Source organism: Nicotiana attenuata, unplaced genomic scaffold (genome assembly GCF_001879085.1).
Source record: "Nicotiana attenuata strain UT unplaced genomic scaffold, NIATTr2, whole genome shotgun sequence".
In the NCBI taxonomy this organism is placed as follows: Eukaryota; Viridiplantae; Streptophyta; class Magnoliopsida; order Solanales; family Solanaceae; genus Nicotiana; species Nicotiana attenuata.
The window spans coordinates 73,661-91,381 of record NW_017672103.1 but is presented as its reverse complement, the minus strand read 5'-3'; the positions used below and the strand labels follow the sequence as shown (position 1 = coordinate 91,381).

General features: G+C 38.5%; 3 protein-coding genes and 1 non-coding gene across 5 annotated transcripts; 2 read left to right on the top strand and 2 right to left on the bottom strand.

Moving 5' to 3' along the window:
* Positions 1 to 2,618: 2,618 nt before the first annotated feature.
* On the top strand, positions 2,619 to 5,111 carry LOC109211841 (alpha-1,4-glucan-protein synthase [UDP-forming] 2-like). Its single transcript, XM_019375422.1, has 4 exons — positions 2,619 to 3,070; positions 3,677 to 3,927; positions 4,011 to 4,179; positions 4,559 to 5,111. Exons 1-4 carry the CDS (start codon positions 2,741 to 2,743, stop codon positions 4,901 to 4,903), a joined length of 1,095 nt encoding a protein of 364 aa, XP_019230967.1. The 5' UTR covers positions 2,619 to 2,740; the 3' UTR covers positions 4,904 to 5,111.
* A 520-nt stretch (positions 5,112 to 5,631) lies between these two features.
* On the bottom strand, positions 5,632 to 5,703 carry TRNAD-GUC. Its single transcript has one exon. It is a non-coding gene; the product is annotated as a tRNA-Asp (tRNA).
* Positions 5,704 to 6,305: 602 nt separating this feature from the next.
* Positions 6,306 to 12,440, bottom strand: LOC109211842 (squamosa promoter-binding-like protein 6). 2 transcript variants are annotated; one of them, XM_019375424.1, is made up of 5 exons: positions 11,676 to 12,440; positions 11,201 to 11,579; positions 10,762 to 10,853; positions 7,195 to 8,052; positions 6,306 to 6,616 (listed from the first exon to the last, which is right to left on the bottom strand). In XM_019375424.1, the coding sequence occupies exons 1-4, from the start codon at positions 11,824 to 11,826 to the stop codon at positions 7,199 to 7,201; spliced, it is 1,476 nt and encodes a 491-aa protein (XP_019230969.1). In that variant the 5' UTR covers positions 11,827 to 12,440; the 3' UTR covers positions 6,306 to 6,616; positions 7,195 to 7,198. The 2 variants fall into 2 exon arrangements, with proteins under 2 accessions (XP_019230969.1, XP_019230968.1); XM_019375423.1 differs by having other exon boundaries at positions 11,201 to 12,440.
* Positions 12,441 to 13,970: 1,530 nt separating this feature from the next.
* Positions 13,971 to 16,062, top strand: LOC109211832 (mucin-5AC-like). The gene is made up of 3 exons (XM_019375414.1): positions 13,971 to 14,372; positions 14,478 to 14,600; positions 15,412 to 16,062. The coding sequence occupies exons 1-3, from the start codon at positions 13,971 to 13,973 to the stop codon at positions 16,060 to 16,062; spliced, it is 1,176 nt and encodes a 391-aa protein (XP_019230959.1).
* The last annotated feature ends 1,659 nt before the right edge of the window (positions 16,063 to 17,721 follow it).

Genomic DNA, 17,721 nt, shown 5'->3' with positions numbered 1-17,721 from the left:
TAACACCTAAGTCATTTGACTGTATTACTGGTTGACCCTCTGAAATGCCGTAATATCCAATTCGCCGTTCAAGCATTCTAAATACACGACCTCGGTCGTGGCCGATGTATGGGTCAAAATTAGACTAGAGAAATTCGGCACGCGAAGACATAAGGCCAAGGTCGGACAGGCCGAGGTCGGACAGGCCAAGGTCGGACCATCATCAGTGAAGCCAAGGTCGGACAGGCCGAGGTCGGACAGGCCAAGGTCGGACCGTCATCAATAAAGCCCAGGTCGGACCGTCATCAATAAAGCTGAGATCGGACCGTCATCAATAAAGCCAAGGTCGGACAGGCCAAGGTCGGACCGCCATCAATAAAGCCCAGGTCGGACCGTCACTAATAAGGCCGAGGTCGGATAAGCCAAGGTCGGACAGTCATGAAACAACTAGTTTGCTTTGGAGTACTCAAAAGGAATATTCTACCAAATATTCCCTCTAAATTGTACCTTTTTTAGATTTTTTATGGATACGCCCCTCATAAATAGGAGGGGAGGACTTCCCAAAAAGGGGGCTCTGGCTCTCTCCCTCTCCCTCTTTCTAGGAAAATATGTAAACACACCTCTCCAAAGAGATGAGAGGATCTGTGATCCCATACCTTCATCAGATCCAAAAAGGGTCCAATGGTTCTTGTATTTTGTCTATCATTCATCTTTATCAAATGAAAGAAGATCCGACTCACTCAAGATCGGGTGAATCTTTTCCTTTATTTACATTTTATTGCCACTTAATGTTACTTAATGCATATATCTTTATGCTATTAAATCTGGCCATAATCGCCGTCAATATTTATACTCGGCTATATTTTTTAATTCGTATTATTCATCCCGGATCTAGAGTTGATTATCCTTAACTAGGATTTACCCCTTCATCTTTGATTGATTTGTCCAAAAAGTTTAATATTTTTTGAGCCAAAGAGCCGAGGTGCGTGTCGTTATAACGTTGTATGGATACGAATTCGGCCCAAGTGACTTTTTGTCGTTCCTCTTCACGCGAATTCTCGTCTAGTCAGATTTCGACCCATATAAAGACAATGAGAAAGTCCATGATAATTTGTATGTCATATTTGTTATGACAACATTTACTTTTTAGGGAAGTCCAATGAAATTTTATTTAAGTAGTGCCAAGAATATAGATTTTAATTCAAAACAATTCATGTATCAATGTTTGTATCACAATTCAATATTTCGAAAATGTTACATTGAATCTGGTTATTTTATTGATAGTAGGAGAGTAATGTATGAGTAACATTAATTTCAAAGACAATAAAATTTGTTGCGTATTAATCGGGTTGGACCGGCCCTTTTTCTAATGGCAGAATGGCCTAAATGGCATCTATACTTGTGCCACTTTGTCATGCCGGTCCCCAAACTTAACAATTTGTCAATTGAACACTTATACTCATTCAAACTGTGTATAATAAACGCTTATGACAGGAGGCTTTCAGTGCGTGTAATACAATCTCCTACACGTAGGATGCCACGTCAAGAAAATTAATCCACTTAGGCTCCAGGTCATTTATTATGGACACGTAGGAAAATAAAACGGGAAATGATTATTAACCTCCCCCCAACCCCAAACCAATTCTTCATCTGTTCTTCATCTTTCAAGCTTAACCCAGCACCTTTCATGGCTTCTCCCACGATGAGAAATCATACTGTCTCTTTTTTTCTTCCTACAATTCCTATAAAACCCATTACGAAATGTACAAAATCAGATCATGATTTTTCCCAAGCATAAAACTCTTCTTGGGAGCTCGAACACAGTTAAACTCACCCCCACCTCAGAATCTGGTGACTGTTGCTTCACTCTCTATCTCTGTCGTTTCTCTTCTTCATCTTCCCTCCCCCCTGTTTTATTTTCTCTAACAGTTTGTTAGTTTTTTTACAGGTCTAGACCCAGCCGAATAAATTAGATCTAGCTGGAAATATAACTTTTTCGGGACCTTCCTTCCACCACAACACTGGCCGGCGACTTCCGCTCTTTCTTTTATGTTATTAGATCCCAAATAAACTTAGGCAAACTACCAGATCTTGGAAAAAAATTTGGCCAGAATTTGATTTCGCTTGAATACGCGCTCTTCCTTCTAATTTTGATGTTTCTGTATTACTTTGACAATAGTTAACATATTTGTTCTTTATGCAGATATGGGGAAGAAGAAAAATTTCACTTTTGTTTGTATGGAGATAAGTTGATTAATTATCACCCAAGAGAATTACTAATGGTTGACGTAATGAGCCTTTGAGGCCTTTTGTTTCTTTTGATTTTAATATTTTTTTTTAATCAAACCCAGTATATTCACCCGCTTTTAAAAGCGTGTGACCACGCACTTCATTTGACTCAGCAAAATAAACGCCACATACGCTTGGTCAACGGTCAGAATGGTTTAAAATATAAGTTTTGATCAAGTAAAAATGTCTGGATGAAAACATATAAAGTAGAGGGACCGGCATAACAAAGTGGCACAAGTACAGGTGCCATTTAGATAATTCTACCTTTTTCTAATTGACAAGTAACGCTTTGATGACATGGTTACATCACGTGCCACCGCTCTCTTTATTCAGGAGTTTCACTTGTACGCGGACACCACATGGGCACCACCCCTTCCCTCTGAATTCTTTGCATTCTTCACTTCTCTTTATTTTTCTCTATATAAACTCCCTCTTCTTTACACCTCTTCAGAATTTATTTCCATTAACACAAATGGCAAAAGCTTCTGCTTCAGTTGCTCCAACCCCTCTTCTGAAAGATGAGCTTGACATAGTTATTCCCACTATCAGAAACCTTGATTTCCTTGAGCAGTGGAGGCCTTTTTTCCAGTCTTATCATCTTATTATTGTTCAAGATGGTGACCCTTCTAAGGTCATTAAGGTTCCTGAAGGGTTTGATTACGAGCTTTATAATCGTAATGACATTAACAAAATTTTAGGTCCTAAGGCTTCTTGTATCTCTTTCAAGGATTCCGCTTGCCGTTGCTTTGGTTATATGGTTTCCAAGAAGAAGTACATCTACACCATTGACGACGATTGCTTTGTAAGATTTCTCTCTTTTAAAATAATTCCTTTGGATTGTGCCACCGCTTTTTGAAATTGTGTTTACTTGTGTATTTACTGCTCTAGTAGGTTTTTGATCTGCTGAATTTTGTATGTCAAAGATTGGATTTTAATTTCTGACTTGATGTTGTTAAGCGTTATAAAAAGTGGATTTTGGTTTGAATTTGGTTATCCGTCCAGTATGACACATTGAATTGTGATTTCTTACTCCCATTTTTTGGGGATTGGACGCTCGATCTGCTAACCTATTTAAGAGATTTGGAATGATGTGTTGATCTTCGTTAGTTGTTTCATAGGAGTATAAGACTAGATCTGATGTGAATTCTTAATTGTGACTTGTTCTGAATATGTGAAGATAAATTTTGTTGCATTGTGTCAAATGCTGGTCTCCTAATTGCTCCGGGTGTGTATCTTTATGATATAATTGATTACTCATTTGAAAAGGAAATATTTCCATAGTAGTGTAACTTTGATTATGAGTATCAAGATTTTGTAACAGGTCTCTTGCTCAATTTTAGTGCTTTAAAGTGAGGAGAGAAGTGGTGTAAGTGGTATTAATGGATTGGTATTTTTTATTAATTTGCAGGTAGCTAAAGACCCAACTGGCAAGGAAATTAATGCACTTGAGCAACACATTAAAAATCTGTTGTCCCCATCAAGTCCATTTTTCTTCAACACATTGTATGATCCGTACAGAGAGGGCGCAGATTTTGTGCGTGGGTACCCATTCAGTCTCCGTGAAGGCGTACCTACTGCAGTTTCACATGGTCTCTGGCTCAACATCCCTGATTATGATGCACCTACCCAGCTTGTCAAGCCTCTTGAAAGGAACACCAGGTATCAATGCCATCCTACACTTAGATTTTCTTGATCTTGACTCCTTAATGCCAAGGTCTTAACTCGTGTGTTGTGTTTTTCAGGTATGTTGATGCTGTTATGACAATCCCAAAAGGAACCCTCTTCCCCATGTGCGGCATGAACTTGGCATTCGACCGTGAGTTGATTGGCCCTGCTATGTACTTTGGACTCATGGGCGATGGACAACCTATTGGACGCTACGACGATATGTGGGCTGGTTGGTGCACTAAGGTATTGCATTTTTTGCTTTGGTGTGCTTGTTGTTGCCCTTCCTTTTACTTAGAAACATCCTCTCTGCCTTTTTGAAGTAGGGGTAAGGTATGCGTACACACTACCCTCCCCGACCCCACTTGTTAGATTACACTGATTGTTGTTGTTATAGAGACAGATTCAGAATTTAAACTTAATGAGTTTTAATCGTTATAGATTGAACTGAACTTATTGTGCTTTAAAGTTATCGGTTCACAATCAAATGTTTGTTGAATTTTTAATGGTTTTTCACACACATAACACATTGTTCAAAGACTGCATCCGCCTCTGATACTGCCTTCTGTGTTATGTCGTTTAGTATTTTACACCAAAGATGAAGTGGAATTTCTTGTTTGTGCAGGTGATCTGTGATCACTTAGGATTGGGAGTCAAGACAGGTCTACCATACATCTGGCACAGCAAGGCCAGCAATCCATTTGTGAACCTGAAGAAGGAATACAAGGGTATTTACTGGCAAGAGGAGCTCATTCCATTCTTCCAATCTGTTACCCTTCCAAAGGACTGCACCTCCGTCCAGAAATGCTACCTTGAACTCTCCAAACAAGTGAAGGCAAAACTTGGAAAAGTGGATGATTACTTTAACAAGCTGGCAGATGCTATGATCACATGGATTGAAGCATGGGATGAGCTCAACCCATCTGCCGCGTCTGCTGCTGTGAAATTACACAATGGCAGCTCAAAATAAGATAAATTCAATAGAGTATTTTAACTCATAATTCACCTTGGTTATAGGTGCTTGTATTACTATCATCGTCTTCTCAGTTCAAGCTTTTTGTCCTTTTAATTATATTTTGTAGTACGGAGGTTGTTAATCTTGTTATGTCCGGAGAGTTGAGGACAGTATCTATGCGACTATGCCATTTAATTTAATCAAAACTATTATTTTTTTCCTACCTGCCGGCTGTTTTGGATTTCAGAAGCATATTCTTCACCAAGTTGGCTTTTGTTGTGTTCTCAAAATTTCCGTAATGCAAAGCCAAGAGCAAACTTTCTGAATGGAAAAATCAAAAGAGAAACGACAGATTGGCCGAAGAAAAATCATCACATTGGAACGCCATAATATTAGTAAATCTTTCTGAATATGGAACACCTAGACATATACGATTGACTAGACAATCAATTAGGAATAATAGCAAACATTGTTAAAACGAAAAAGATGTTTTGAGAAATAGAATGTAACAGTCGGTTATAACACGGAAGATATAAAGTAGCAAAAAGATTGGCATTTCTTTTTCTATTTTTACAGGTAAATAGATAGGCAAAACGGGTGGGAAAATAGGAGTTTAAGTTGATCAAAATATTGAGATTGTGAAGAAATTATAGTTCGCATAGATCTCTGGAAATAAAATGTTTTCAAATGGAAAAGAGTGTAAAAGCTTGACGTAGACATTCGGGATGAAAAACAAAAAAGATCGCCGTTGCCGGGGATCGAACCCGGGTCACCCGCGTGACAGGCGGGAATACTCACCACTATACTACAACGACTTGCTGTTTGTCTTCCCACGCATAATTTTTATAACATAGGGATTACATGGTATTTTGAACAAATACAGAATGACACCATACGAATCAATAAGGACTATCGCCCTGCAGTTCATCAATGGCGAGTCTTGGTAGTCTTGCTATATCTGGGGATGAAACATAACAATATCAATCAACACAGCCTCGACCTGGAATCGGAAGATAGTGAATCAGATACCACAATTTGATTCTCTGGTCCTTCAATGTCTTTAGAAATATCACACTATTAATGTTCCATAATTGGCTAGCTAAAAGCTTATGACTGAAATATTACACCTTAATGGCGCGGACCATTGGCCCTCAGCATTAAAATTTCTTCTTTGACATAAGAAAAAAGAAAGTTGGGAGATAGGTAGGGGCATATTTTTCTTCTGCGGTCGACCAAAATTCACACCATTTCACCTATATCATGATTTTGTGCATATACTCTTTGACGAATCGACAAAAAAAAGAAAGTTTCCAAAGCACACAGATCACGCAATTCTTTGCATGAGCACATGCAATTCATCAAATTGTTCATGAAGTACCCCGAGCAACTAGTCCATACCAAAGGAATGAAGCACATAACACTAGAAAAAGGATTGGATAATTCTGTACGCAAACCAACTTGACTACTAGTCATGATTGTTTTTGTCAATTATCCAAAAGAAAGAACGGATTATTATTGAATAAGACAGTGTCGAGAGGAACAGTTGTCCGTATCAAAATGAGAAAGAGATGAACAACAATGAAGAAATGAACATCAAGATTCCAAAGACTTGCTTCTCAACGCTCCCACCTCTGTTAGCTGGAAAAGCTGGCTGCTTCTTGCCTGAGTTGCTGCACACTTTAGCTGTTCAGCAGCCAACCATTTTCACGTCAATCCAGATATTTGAATCTGCAGACAGCAAGTTCAATTTAAGGCAATATTACTCATGCAATAGTCATTTGTGTGGACTAATGATGCTAGCAACTTTATTAGACAGATTAGTAACAATCTGCCAGAGGCACTAGAAGAATTATACGCCTTACTGGACCTCAGAAAAGAAAAACGGAATGAGTAAAACAAGAAGGATGCACAAAAAATTTCAGATCCCAGCTGCATTGTTACAAAATCTACAGGCCTCCTGCTTTTGCATACAAGATGAGCATCTATATGGGACGCCCAATACTAAGATATGATCAGCCATTATTGGAAGTTGACAATAAAAATTAATCTGACGCCTTCACAGTCCTAGCAGGTAACATGGAGGTGCATATGAATAAGAAATATGAAAAATAATTGTAGGTGACAATCTAAGAATGTGGTAGCTTGACAAGAAAGTGATAATTCATCCAGCTGGCGAAGTCTTATGCCAAAACAACAGCAAGGCATATAGTTATTGAAGCTAAAAGAGAAAAGATATTTCAACAACCATAAAAAACATGAGATATAGTTAAGCAAAACTCTGATAGTGATACATCTCATTTTTCTACCTGCTCAAGTGATTCTGAGGCCGGGAAAAGTGTTGCTGCCCTGCTTCACTTGCATGGAAAGCCTTTGATGCTCCACACGCTGAAGCTGCGATGACAACTGGAGCAAATCGATAGTGGGTCCATCTTCACAAGAAAGTTGATCCTTGTGGTTCACAAAATTTGGTCCTTGAATGATCCCATCGACGCCACAAGTGTTGCTAGGAAATAGTATCTGGTCCAGTCCACCTTCTGCAGAATTGACCCCAGATGAATTGAATGTGTTGGACATTCTACCTGCTGAATCCTGAGGACTAAGTCCCAGGACTTCTTTAGATGCTTGAGTCACACTGTAACGTGAATTATTGCTTGGGGAAATCAGGGGATGAGCGGCACGAAAAACAGTGGAATGATTTGACGAGCCCCGTGATTGAGATGACAGAAGAGAGAGAGCATTGCTGGAGTTTGATATCCCTGATAGCCCATGAATAGTAGAAGATGTGTCCAAAACATGCAAGACTTCAGATCCAGATGAGGTGGTGTGGAACAAAGAAGGGGAAACAAAATCTGATCCTCGCATATCATGCAGAGATGAGATGGTACTCTCGTTAATTCTGCTCGTTGTTACATCAGGTTGTCCTTCATCATGGAGAGGTTGACACTGTTTCTTGGCATGATATGACGTGAAAACAGATTTTGGTTGCAACTGTCCATTTGAAAAGGGCATGGCAAGTTGAGGGCTACGTTCAACACCATCTTCACCTTTTACATTCTTATACCAGTCATTCATCTCAAATTTTGGTTGATGCAGAAAGCGGCCACCAAGTATGTCTTGGCAAGCAAAGGATGATGTCGCAAAAGAAGTTCCTCGAAATCTGGTACCTGCAAAAACCTGGAGTGTGTTAATGGAACAGTACAGATGAATTTTAAATTTTCTCGAAACATTTCACGAAATACAAAAACGCTGAATCCTGGTTGTCCAGAACTCGCTTGGAAGAAACATAATATTTCATAGATATAAAATTCCCTCCAATACAACATGCCAAACGAGAAAGATATGAAAGGACACAAGATACAAACATCACACTGTAAACTAGTGCAATAAAAATTGATAAGGTAAAAAGTAAAGGATATTTTACTATTAAAGTAGTTTAATATGCACTGCAACTTTAGCCCATGTTAAAAGATTTGTGGTACCTATATGTTGACAATTCAACAACAAGTCGGTCGTTCAGGAGAATTGCCAAACAGATGATGTGACACATGGAATTAAAATAAGATAAATGAAATGGAGAAGTGCAGGAGAATTATGCAATAATAAGATACCTAAAAATGAATCGCAAGTTTTACAGAATAGTTCTGAGACTAGCATTGTTGTATGAATGTTGTGTATTAGCAATGTTATTTGGGAGTGACGTTTGGATTTTTACAGCCCAATATATCTACAAGATGAATTTTTTAAAAATACAAGTATTGAGATAGATGAGCAGTCCTACAAGATTGCACAAGATAAAAATGATCACATACAATAAAGGTGCAAGCACATAGAAGATAAACTGAGAGAATGTCGCTTAAGATGGTTTTCTTATGTTCTAAGTAGACCTCCTTATGCATCTGTTCGTAGGTGTTACACTATGATGATTAAATGTGTTAATGAGGATGATACAAACCTAAAATCACATGGAGGAAGATCTGTGAAATGACCTTCAATCTGAAATCAGTATGAACTAAACTAAATACACAAAAAGAGCAGTCTGATGCACGAAGCATCCATCCTTCAAGGAGGATCATGGAAGGGCCGCACCCTGAGGGGGGTGTGATATAGGCAGCCTACACTAATGCAAGCATCAGTGGTTGATTCCACAGCTCGAACTCGTGACCTATAGGTCACACGGAAACAACTTTACCGTTGCTCCAAAGCTCCCCTTCTAACTAAATACACAATGAAGTCAAAGATCCATATAGGAATGACAAACTAGTTGAGATTAAGGCTTAGTTGTTGTTACACTACATCAATCCAAAAATAAGTGTACGATCTGTAGAACCTTAATTTGGAGAGCCTCTATTTTACCTTTAACAAAAAAATTATAGGATTGGAATAAAATGAGCCCATACAGAGCAGCATGAAACAGAAGATTTATATAGACAACCCCAACGAATTTGAAATTGAAGCATAGTTTGTTGATTGATTGATAAGCATTATTTATACCATGTGAATAAACACAAATTCTAAAGTTTAGAACAATAATTCAAATGTATTCACTATCACAAATTTCAAATATTATTGTTGAAAGAAATTTTCTACAAGTTGTTATACGTCAGATAAAAATGGTACTGCTTTCTCTAAAAAAAAAAAGAAAGTGCTAAATACATCCATATAGAGTTTGAGGTTTGACATTAACCATGATACATAACAATATTTAGATTAAACAAATTTATACTATTTGATGTACGATACAACTACTATAACACAACTAATATGTTTCAATCCCAAGCTAGTTGGGGGTAGATGGGGTCTCAATTCAGGAAGAATTTTATGATTGGTAATAACTTTTAGCTCACCTACAAAGGAAAGCTTGAGGGATCAGAGAGCTATCTCCAAAAACAGATAGTTTGGTTTGGAAAGCAGAAAAGGATGGCTGTTTCTATTAAGTCTTGGCAGAGTCTTTTATTTAGAAAATTGGCAGAAATAATCAGTGGCCTTGAGAATCCTATTAAAACAAATGTGAGGTCATCACTTGCAGCGGATAGAAATGGATTACTTTGCATAGAGCAAGTTTTACTCAAGAAAACTACATAGAAGGGGGGTCATCACTTGCAGCGGACAGGGGCGGATGTAGTCCTATAACACCGGTTTCAATTGAACCCATAACTTCGACGCGGAGCACAAATTTATGTGCAAAAAATCACTAAAATTGCAGTAAAGTATAGGTATGAACCCATAACTTTAAGGATATAATGAGTTCAATATTAAGAACCTTAAAGCTTGAACTCATAAAGTTTAAATCCTGAATCTGCCTCTAGCAACGGATACTACAAATGTGAAAAACAGTGGGAGCCTCATGTTTTTACATCGTTCTGTATCCTGGCAGTCTGTTGCATGTTTATCAATCTTTTGGGAGTGAAGTGGTAACGCCAAGCAAGCTAAAGGATATTACCAATATCTGGAGAAGCAGAGGATGAAATAGCAGCTCGAAGTTCTGTGGGTACTACCATACTTCTCCGATGTGCATAGTATGGAATGTGGGGAAGAAAAGGAACTTCAGATGAGAGCAGTTACACAAATTCTAGATGTTTATAATCCTTGGGTTTTTGGTGTAACAAGAAAGATGTAAATCATTGTGATACCTTGTTTAATATTTTTAACTCTCTGCAATATAGAAAGGAGATCAAGTCTTCAATCATGGACAAATTTCCGCATGCTGATTTTGGCAATAAAATGTATTACTAACTAAAAAATGGATTATAGAAAATAATCTAGAAACTGGTAGTCCTGCATCTTAGTGAGTTTCATATTAGAGAGGGAAACTATAATATGCAAAACCAAGGACTACTTTTAAAGCAAATGACTAAAACAGCCCGAGTGCATACCAGTATGGGGCTTCCTTCGGCGCTCATTATGACCTGCAAGACGTTTCCTGCAGCTCCGTTTGCCATCATCAAATTCAGCCAGCAGATGGAACCTACAAGTAAAGTAGCAAGAATGATTTCCATTAGCTGCAAAGAAGAGAACATCTCCTACTGTAACAAAAAGAAGAAAGACAACAGCTGATTTTTGTAAGACTTGCAAATAAAGATGCTATTATCAGTCAAATTATTCAGAGGTTGAACAAGTATGGTCTAAAAGAGATTATACACAGTTCACAAATTTGACACACAAGTAGCTTGGGATGAAAAGGTTTAAAATGGACTAGTTTAAGACTTAGGGATAGTTATAGATTGATTGTACAGCCTGCACTATGATTGGCTAATGGAGTAGATTTTTTCTTTTCCAAATTTAGAATTCTGCCTTTGGAGACAAAGTATTAACCTGCTACATTGCTGACAAAACCTTTGCTCAATGCCGTTTACGATAACCTTAGCAGTCTTTGAGTGAACCTCACAAACTTTATGCCTCTTGTGATAATCCTTACAAGAGCTGAGATCCTTCCCACAACCTTGAACCTGACAAAATGGATGGGAACTCACACCTCCTGCTCTCATTCTCTTGGCTGGAACAATGGACTCAGCACAAGAGACATTAGGCATAATCTTGGGAGATTTGTAAACATTTGCATCTATTTGATCAGGAAATCTTCCAAGCTTCAAATCAATCAGTGATGAATCTCTAGAGTTTGATTCCACAACTGAGCTTGATAACTTGGAACTAGACTTAGATTTATCTTCCCCAGAATATGCACTAGGACTAGCTGCCACAGAACCAAAAAAACTTTGGTCACTGAACATAGTTTTTCTCATCAAATTTTGAGAACCTAATTCAGGAAATCCTTGATTATTAGTACTACCTTCTTGACTTGAGCACATAACATAGCTGCTAGGGGTCTTCAATTCCCAACCCATTAATCCATTTTTAGCTCTCCCCATTCCATCATTTACAGAAACTGATTCCTCTGATATGAAACCCTTTCCCCCTGATAGATAGCTCCAAGACTCCATTTTTCCAAGAATTCAATAATTTCATACAAACCCAATATGCTGCTTTACTCTTCCACAAAGGAACCACTTTGAATTTTCAGCTCCATAACCAAAAATACACTTGACAAGCTCAAGAACTGTTGGAAAACTTAAGTCTGAAATATTCTTGAAAACCCAGTAAAAGGGAAGTCATTAAACACTATAAAAAGGACAACTGAAAGGAGCAGAAATAGGAGGAAACCCCATAATAACTGTTATCAATCAAGAAGCAAGTAGACAAGTTAAATATTTGCCTCCTTAGTGGAAGCAAAAGGAGCTATAGCAAGAAAAAGTAGTACAGTTGGTAAGTGAAAAGAAGTGGTCCAAATATATTAAACATTACAAAATAGAAAGCTGCCAAAATGACAGAAAAATGTGAGAACTTGGGAAAGGAGAAAGGAAGTGATCTGATGCAGGGATATGGGTTAAGTGTACCACAAACAAATCAATTGGGTGAGTTTTTGTGTGTAATTTTGAGATATGATTCAGTGAAACAGATGTGGCATTATATTTTTTGGGGTAACAGTTCCATGGAATAGTATATGGCTGTCTCTCTCCATTGTAAGAGATAGAATGAGATAAAGCCACTTGTTTGCTACTTTCCTTTGCTAGTAGGTAATTTGCTATCCAGACACTTTTTTTATTTTTGTTTAAAATAAAGAAAATGAAAAGAATATAGCAGCAGACACCACTATCTTCATTAAAAAGTAAGAGAAAAAAGAAAAATCAAATGAAAATAATCTTTGTTTCTTTATAAGATAATAATATCCAAAGGAAAAAGTCTCACGTGCTTCACAAAATAAAGGAAACTCGTTTCATAGAACATATTTTAATTTCTACGAGAGAGACCAACTAGAAAAGGAAATATTTTTCTGTGTTATTTTTTTATTCTTCATGATTGTTTTTACAATATAATATCAAGTCAAAGCTGGCAGATCTCTCCTTAGACTTAAGTATTACACTGGAACTTGAAAAATAGTACCTAGTTTACCTACAAAATAATTCGAACTCCTCTTCATTTCTTATTTTCTCCATTTTCCCAAGTTCCTATTGATAAGGATAATTGAAAGCCTAACAAATCATTCTCATCAACGTAATCCATTCACCTTAAGCCACACTAGCTAGAGTCCTAATTACAGTCACACTCAAACTCTTGTGAATATCTCTGTTGTACTTATCTATTTAGCTTGAACCCTTTTGAATTTACTATATAAATTGTACATGGTTGAGGCAATAGAAACAATCCTTTTTCCTACAAAAATTAAGATTCTTTATGGTATCAGAGCCTTTTAAAAAACTCACACGAGTTATTCCCTTATTTTTTCCAGAATGGGTGATTCACAAACTCACTCTTCAGCCACCTCGTCTACTTCCCCCACCGTCACAATTATCCATGAGAACATTGCTCAGCCATCCCAACTAATTTCATTCAATCCAGCATCCCAACTCCCCTTGAAATTGCAAGGGAGTTCTAACTACTGTACTTGGAAATCACAAGTCATAACTCTTCTCTTTGGTTATGATCTTCTTGGGTATGTGGATGGGTCACTTCCCTCTCCATCTGTGCATATCCAAGATGGAGCAAACAATGCATTTTCCAACCCCGCGTTCAAGCTTTGGCAGAGACAGGATAGCCTTGTCCGCAATGCTATCATGGCCTCAGTCGATCCTACAATCGCTTCTCTTATTGCACATGCTGCTACTGCCAAACACGCTTGGGAAATTCTTCAAACTACCTATGCCAACAAATCCCAGTCACGTATCTTCAGCCTGCGTGACACTCTTGCTAATCTCAAACGAGATTCACGCTCCATTAGTGAGTACATGAAGGATATTAAATCCATTTCGGATGATCTTGCATCCAGTGGCTCACCTCTCGCAAATGAGGAACTTGTCATCAAAATCCTAAGTGGTCTAGGATCTGAGTACAAAAAACTATCCGCTGCTATAAGGGCTCGAGATAACACAATATCGTTTGAAGAGCTCTATGACAAATTGCTTGCGCATGAGATGTTTATTAAACACTCAGAGCCAAAGCTTGAGAACCCAATCATCACTGCCCAGTTACATTAAAAATCAGCCTACCCAAACAAAAATCCAGGAACTATAATCCAAGCAACGACCGCATGGGTCCCATTCAGAACACCTCAACTAACCAACGCACCAACTCCTTCCAAAATTCCAACTCCTTCCACCCCAACAACCGTAGCAACCAGCAGAGAGTCCAATGCCAATTATGTGACAAATTTGAGCACATCGCCAAAGTTTGTCGCTCAAAATCACATAGTGCACTTGAGGGTCAAGCCAACTTCACCAACCGCTTGTCCTATGCATCTAATCCCACAAACAATTGGATTGTTGACTCTGGAGCATCACACCATATCACAAATAATTCACAATCTCTACAAGCCACAACAGAATTCCCCGGCACTGATGAAATAATCGTTGGAGAGGGTAAAACCATTCCGATTACTCATATTGGTCACACTACACTTTCTTCATCTCATAATTCTTTTAAGTTACGGAATGTTCTTTATTCCCCTTATACAAAGAAGAAACTAATCTCTGTCGCTCAATTTTGTCGTCAAAATATAACATCTATTGAATTTTTTCCTTATTCTTTTCTTGTGAAGGATTTGAGCACGGGGGCATGTCTTCTGCAAGGTCGGAGTAAAGGTGATCTCTACGAATGGCCACCAATCAGTGTCTCACCCCCTTCACTACAAGCCAACTTTGCTACTCAATCACCAAAGCATGTGTGTCCTCATTCAAGCTTCCAGTGTCAATTAATGATCCTTTTACCTTCTGCAATTCATGTCTATGTAATAAAAGTCATCGTTTACCATTTGGTGACAATTTTATTTCTAGTTCTAAGCCATTCAATGCTATTTATTCAGATGTTTGGAGTCCCTCTCCAATTCCCTCTTTTGACAACTTTCGATTCTATGTTATCTTTGTTGATCACTATACTAACTATACCTGGTTGTTCCCGCTCAAAAATAAATCAGATGTTAAAAGTATTTTTATTAACTTCACTCGAATGATTCATAATCAGTTTAGTGCATCCATCAAGACACTATACACAGATGGAGGAGGTGAATATATTGGTCTTAAATCTCTCTTACTGGAAATGGGCATTCAGTATCTCATGAGTCCTCCATATACTCCTCAAATAGTTGGAACTGCTGAAAGAAAACATAGACATGTCGTTGACACTACCTTAAACTTACTTCATCATGCCTCAGTACCCCTAAAATTTTGGTCCAGTGCATTCCAAACTGCAGTATTCCTCATTAATCGACTACAACACCTTTGCTCAAGTTAAAATCACCATTTCTGTGTTTGTTCAATACCACACCTAATCATCACAAGCTCCGGGTCTTTGGTTGCCTTTGCTATCCTTGGCTTAAACCTTACTCTAGCTCCAAACTTGATATAAAATCAAAACCTTGTGTCTTTATGGGGTACTCCTCTGTCACTAACAGTTTTGCTTGCGTAGATCTCTCGACTTCAAAAAATTTTCTCTCCCGACATGTTGTCTTTGTGGAACATGTTTTTCCATTCAAGTTGCACTTCCCTTCCCTTGATCGTGCTTCAGCCTCCAACTTGGAGTCTTGGCACTGTCCAGTAGCTTCCTCCTCCTCAATTTCCCTACCTTATACCAATGAATCATGCATTCCACCTCCTATACCTCAAGCCATCGACCTGGTTGTCCCAAGGACTACTCAAGAGATCACTACCTCTCCAACTACTGCAGAGGATGTGTCATCAAGTACTGCTGTATGTACCTCAGCTAATTCACCCTCACCCTCTACTCCAAGCATGTCCAACACTATGTCCCCTGTTGCACAATATCCTTTTCCTCCACCACAAACTTTGCCACCTGCTCCTACTCACTCTATGGTCATGAGATCCCAGAACAACATCTTCAAACCAAAAGTTGTCTTTGACTATCTTGCTATCTCTTCCACCAAATCGCTTCCTCTTGCTCCGACAACTTTTGCCCAAGCAAACAAGTATCCTGAATGGAAAACATCCATGAAGGATGAATATACCGCCCTTATGAGAAATTCCACCTGGACTTTGGTTCCCCCATATCCCTCTCAAAATGTAGTTGGATTCAAGTGGGTTTATCGTGTCCAGCATAAACCTGATGGGTCTGTGGATCGCTACAAAGCGAGATTAGTTGCAAATGTTTTCATCAACGACCTGGTGTAGACTTTTATTCCACTTTTAGTCCAGTGATCAAACATACTACAATTCGTCTAATTCTTGTGTTTGCGGTGTCGTTTAAGTGGCCCTTGCGGCAATTAGACGTGAACAATGCCTTCCTACAAGGTACACTTCATGAAGTTGTATACATGAATCAACCACCTGGTTTCAGAGATCCAAAATTTCCACAACATGTATGCAAGCTTCATAAGTCGATATATGGCCTTCGTCAAGCACCTAGGGCCTGTTACAACGAGCTCAAACAATAGCTTCTGTCATGTGGTTTTCAAAGGGCTAAATCTGATGACTCTTTATTCCTGAAATGTACTACCAGCTCATTACTTTTTGTGATGGTCTATGTCGATGATATCGTCGTCACTGGTTCTAACTCTTCTCATGTCCAAAGTACCATCAAACTACTAGGTGACAAGTTTTCCATCAAGGATCTTGGTTCTTTACATTTTTTCCTTGGTGTTGAAGTCTTGCAACATGCTCATGGTTTGGTTCTCACCCAAAGCAGCTTCATCGCTGATCTTCTAGAAAGATTCGGCATGCTCGATGCGAACAGTGTTAGCACTCCGATGTCAACCAATGATCCTCTTTCACTTGATGATGGATCATCATCTGCAGATGCCAAGTTATTCAGGCAGGTTATTGGTTCCTTACAATATCTAACATTCACTCGTCCAGATATATGTTTTGCAGTGAACAAACTTGCTCAGTTTCAGCATCGACCAAGCCTGAAACATTGGCAAGCAGCCAAGAGACTTCTACGCTACTTGAAGGGTACCATTACTTATGGTCTTCACTTCACGCCCCCCACTTCTTTCAAGTTGCTAGCTTACTCAGATGTTGATTGGGGTGGTATACCAGACACCAGAACTTCTGCCTATGTTATACTTCTTGGCAATAATCCAATAAGTTGGTGCACCAAAAAGCAACGCACAGTTGCTAGATCGTCTACTGAAGCAGAATGCAGGGCTGTTGCTTCTGTTGTAGCTGAACTTAATTGGATCACAAACTTACTGAAGAAATTGCATGTTTCCATGTTCAGTCCTCCTAAGGTACTCTGTGACAATATTGGTGCTACCTACTTAAGTCGAAATCCAGTCTTTCATAGTCGAATGAAGCATGCGGTCATTGATTTCCACTTCGTCCGCGATCAAGTAGAAAGAAATGAGCTTTCAGTAAGTCACATACCTACTGGGAGTCAACTTGCTGATGCTTTGACAAAGGCACTGCCTAAACGATCATTTGGACAATTCATTCACAAGATTGGCCTCAAGGAGATTGAGCCCATCTTGAGGGGGCATGATAAGGATAATTCAAAGCCTAACAAATCATTCTCATCAATGTAATCCATTTACCTTAAGCTACACTAGCTAGAGTCCTAATTATAGTCACACTTAAACTCTTGTGAATATCTCTGTTGTACTTATCTATTTAGCTCGAACCCTTCTGAATTTACTATATAAATTGTACATGGTTGAGGTAATAGAAACAATCCTTTTTCCTACAATTATTAAGATTCTTTAATTAGCACCGGTATAACTTATACCTTCTTCTTAGAAATTATGCAATTGTCATTCTTAATATAACATACCAAACAATGAATAAACAACAATCCTAGCATAACTTATCCCAATATAACTTATACCGGCATAA

What these genes read in the sequence shown, in the direction of transcription:
- LOC109211841 (XM_019375422.1), top strand. Translation starts at nt 2,741, where the DNA reads ATGGCAAAAGCTTCTGCTTCAGTTGCTCCAACCCCTCTTCTGAAAGAT. An exon ending in CCATTGACGACGATTGCTTT is followed by an intron (nt 3,071 to 3,676) that starts GTAAGATTTCTC and finishes ATTAATTTGCAG; the next exon opens with GTAGCTAAAGACCCAACTGG. An exon ending in GGGCTGGTTGGTGCACTAAG is followed by an intron (nt 4,180 to 4,558) that starts GTATTGCATTTT and finishes TTGTTTGTGCAG; the next exon opens with GTGATCTGTGATCACTTAGG.
- LOC109211842 (XM_019375423.1), bottom strand. Translation starts at nt 11,826, where the DNA reads ATGGAGTCTTGGAGCTATCTATCAGGGGGAAAGGGTTTCATATCAGAG. An exon ending in TTTTGTCAGCAATGTAGCAG is followed by an intron (nt 10,854 to 11,200) that starts GTTAATACTTTG and finishes CTTTACTTGTAG; the next exon opens with GTTCCATCTGCTGGCTGAAT. An exon ending in CCGAAGGAAGCCCCATACTG is followed by an intron (nt 8,053 to 10,761) that starts GTATGCACTCGG and finishes AGGTTTTTGCAG; the next exon opens with GTACCAGATTTCGAGGAACT.
- LOC109211832 (XM_019375414.1), top strand. Translation starts at nt 13,971, where the DNA reads ATGGGTCCCATTCAGAACACCTCAACTAACCAACGCACCAACTCCTTC. An exon ending in ATTCTTTTAAGTTACGGAAT is followed by an intron (nt 14,373 to 14,477) that starts GTTCTTTATTCC and finishes TTTCTTGTGAAG; the next exon opens with GATTTGAGCACGGGGGCATG. An exon ending in CTACTCAATCACCAAAGCAT is followed by an intron (nt 14,601 to 15,411) that starts GTGTGTCCTCAT and finishes TTTCCATTCAAG; the next exon opens with TTGCACTTCCCTTCCCTTGA.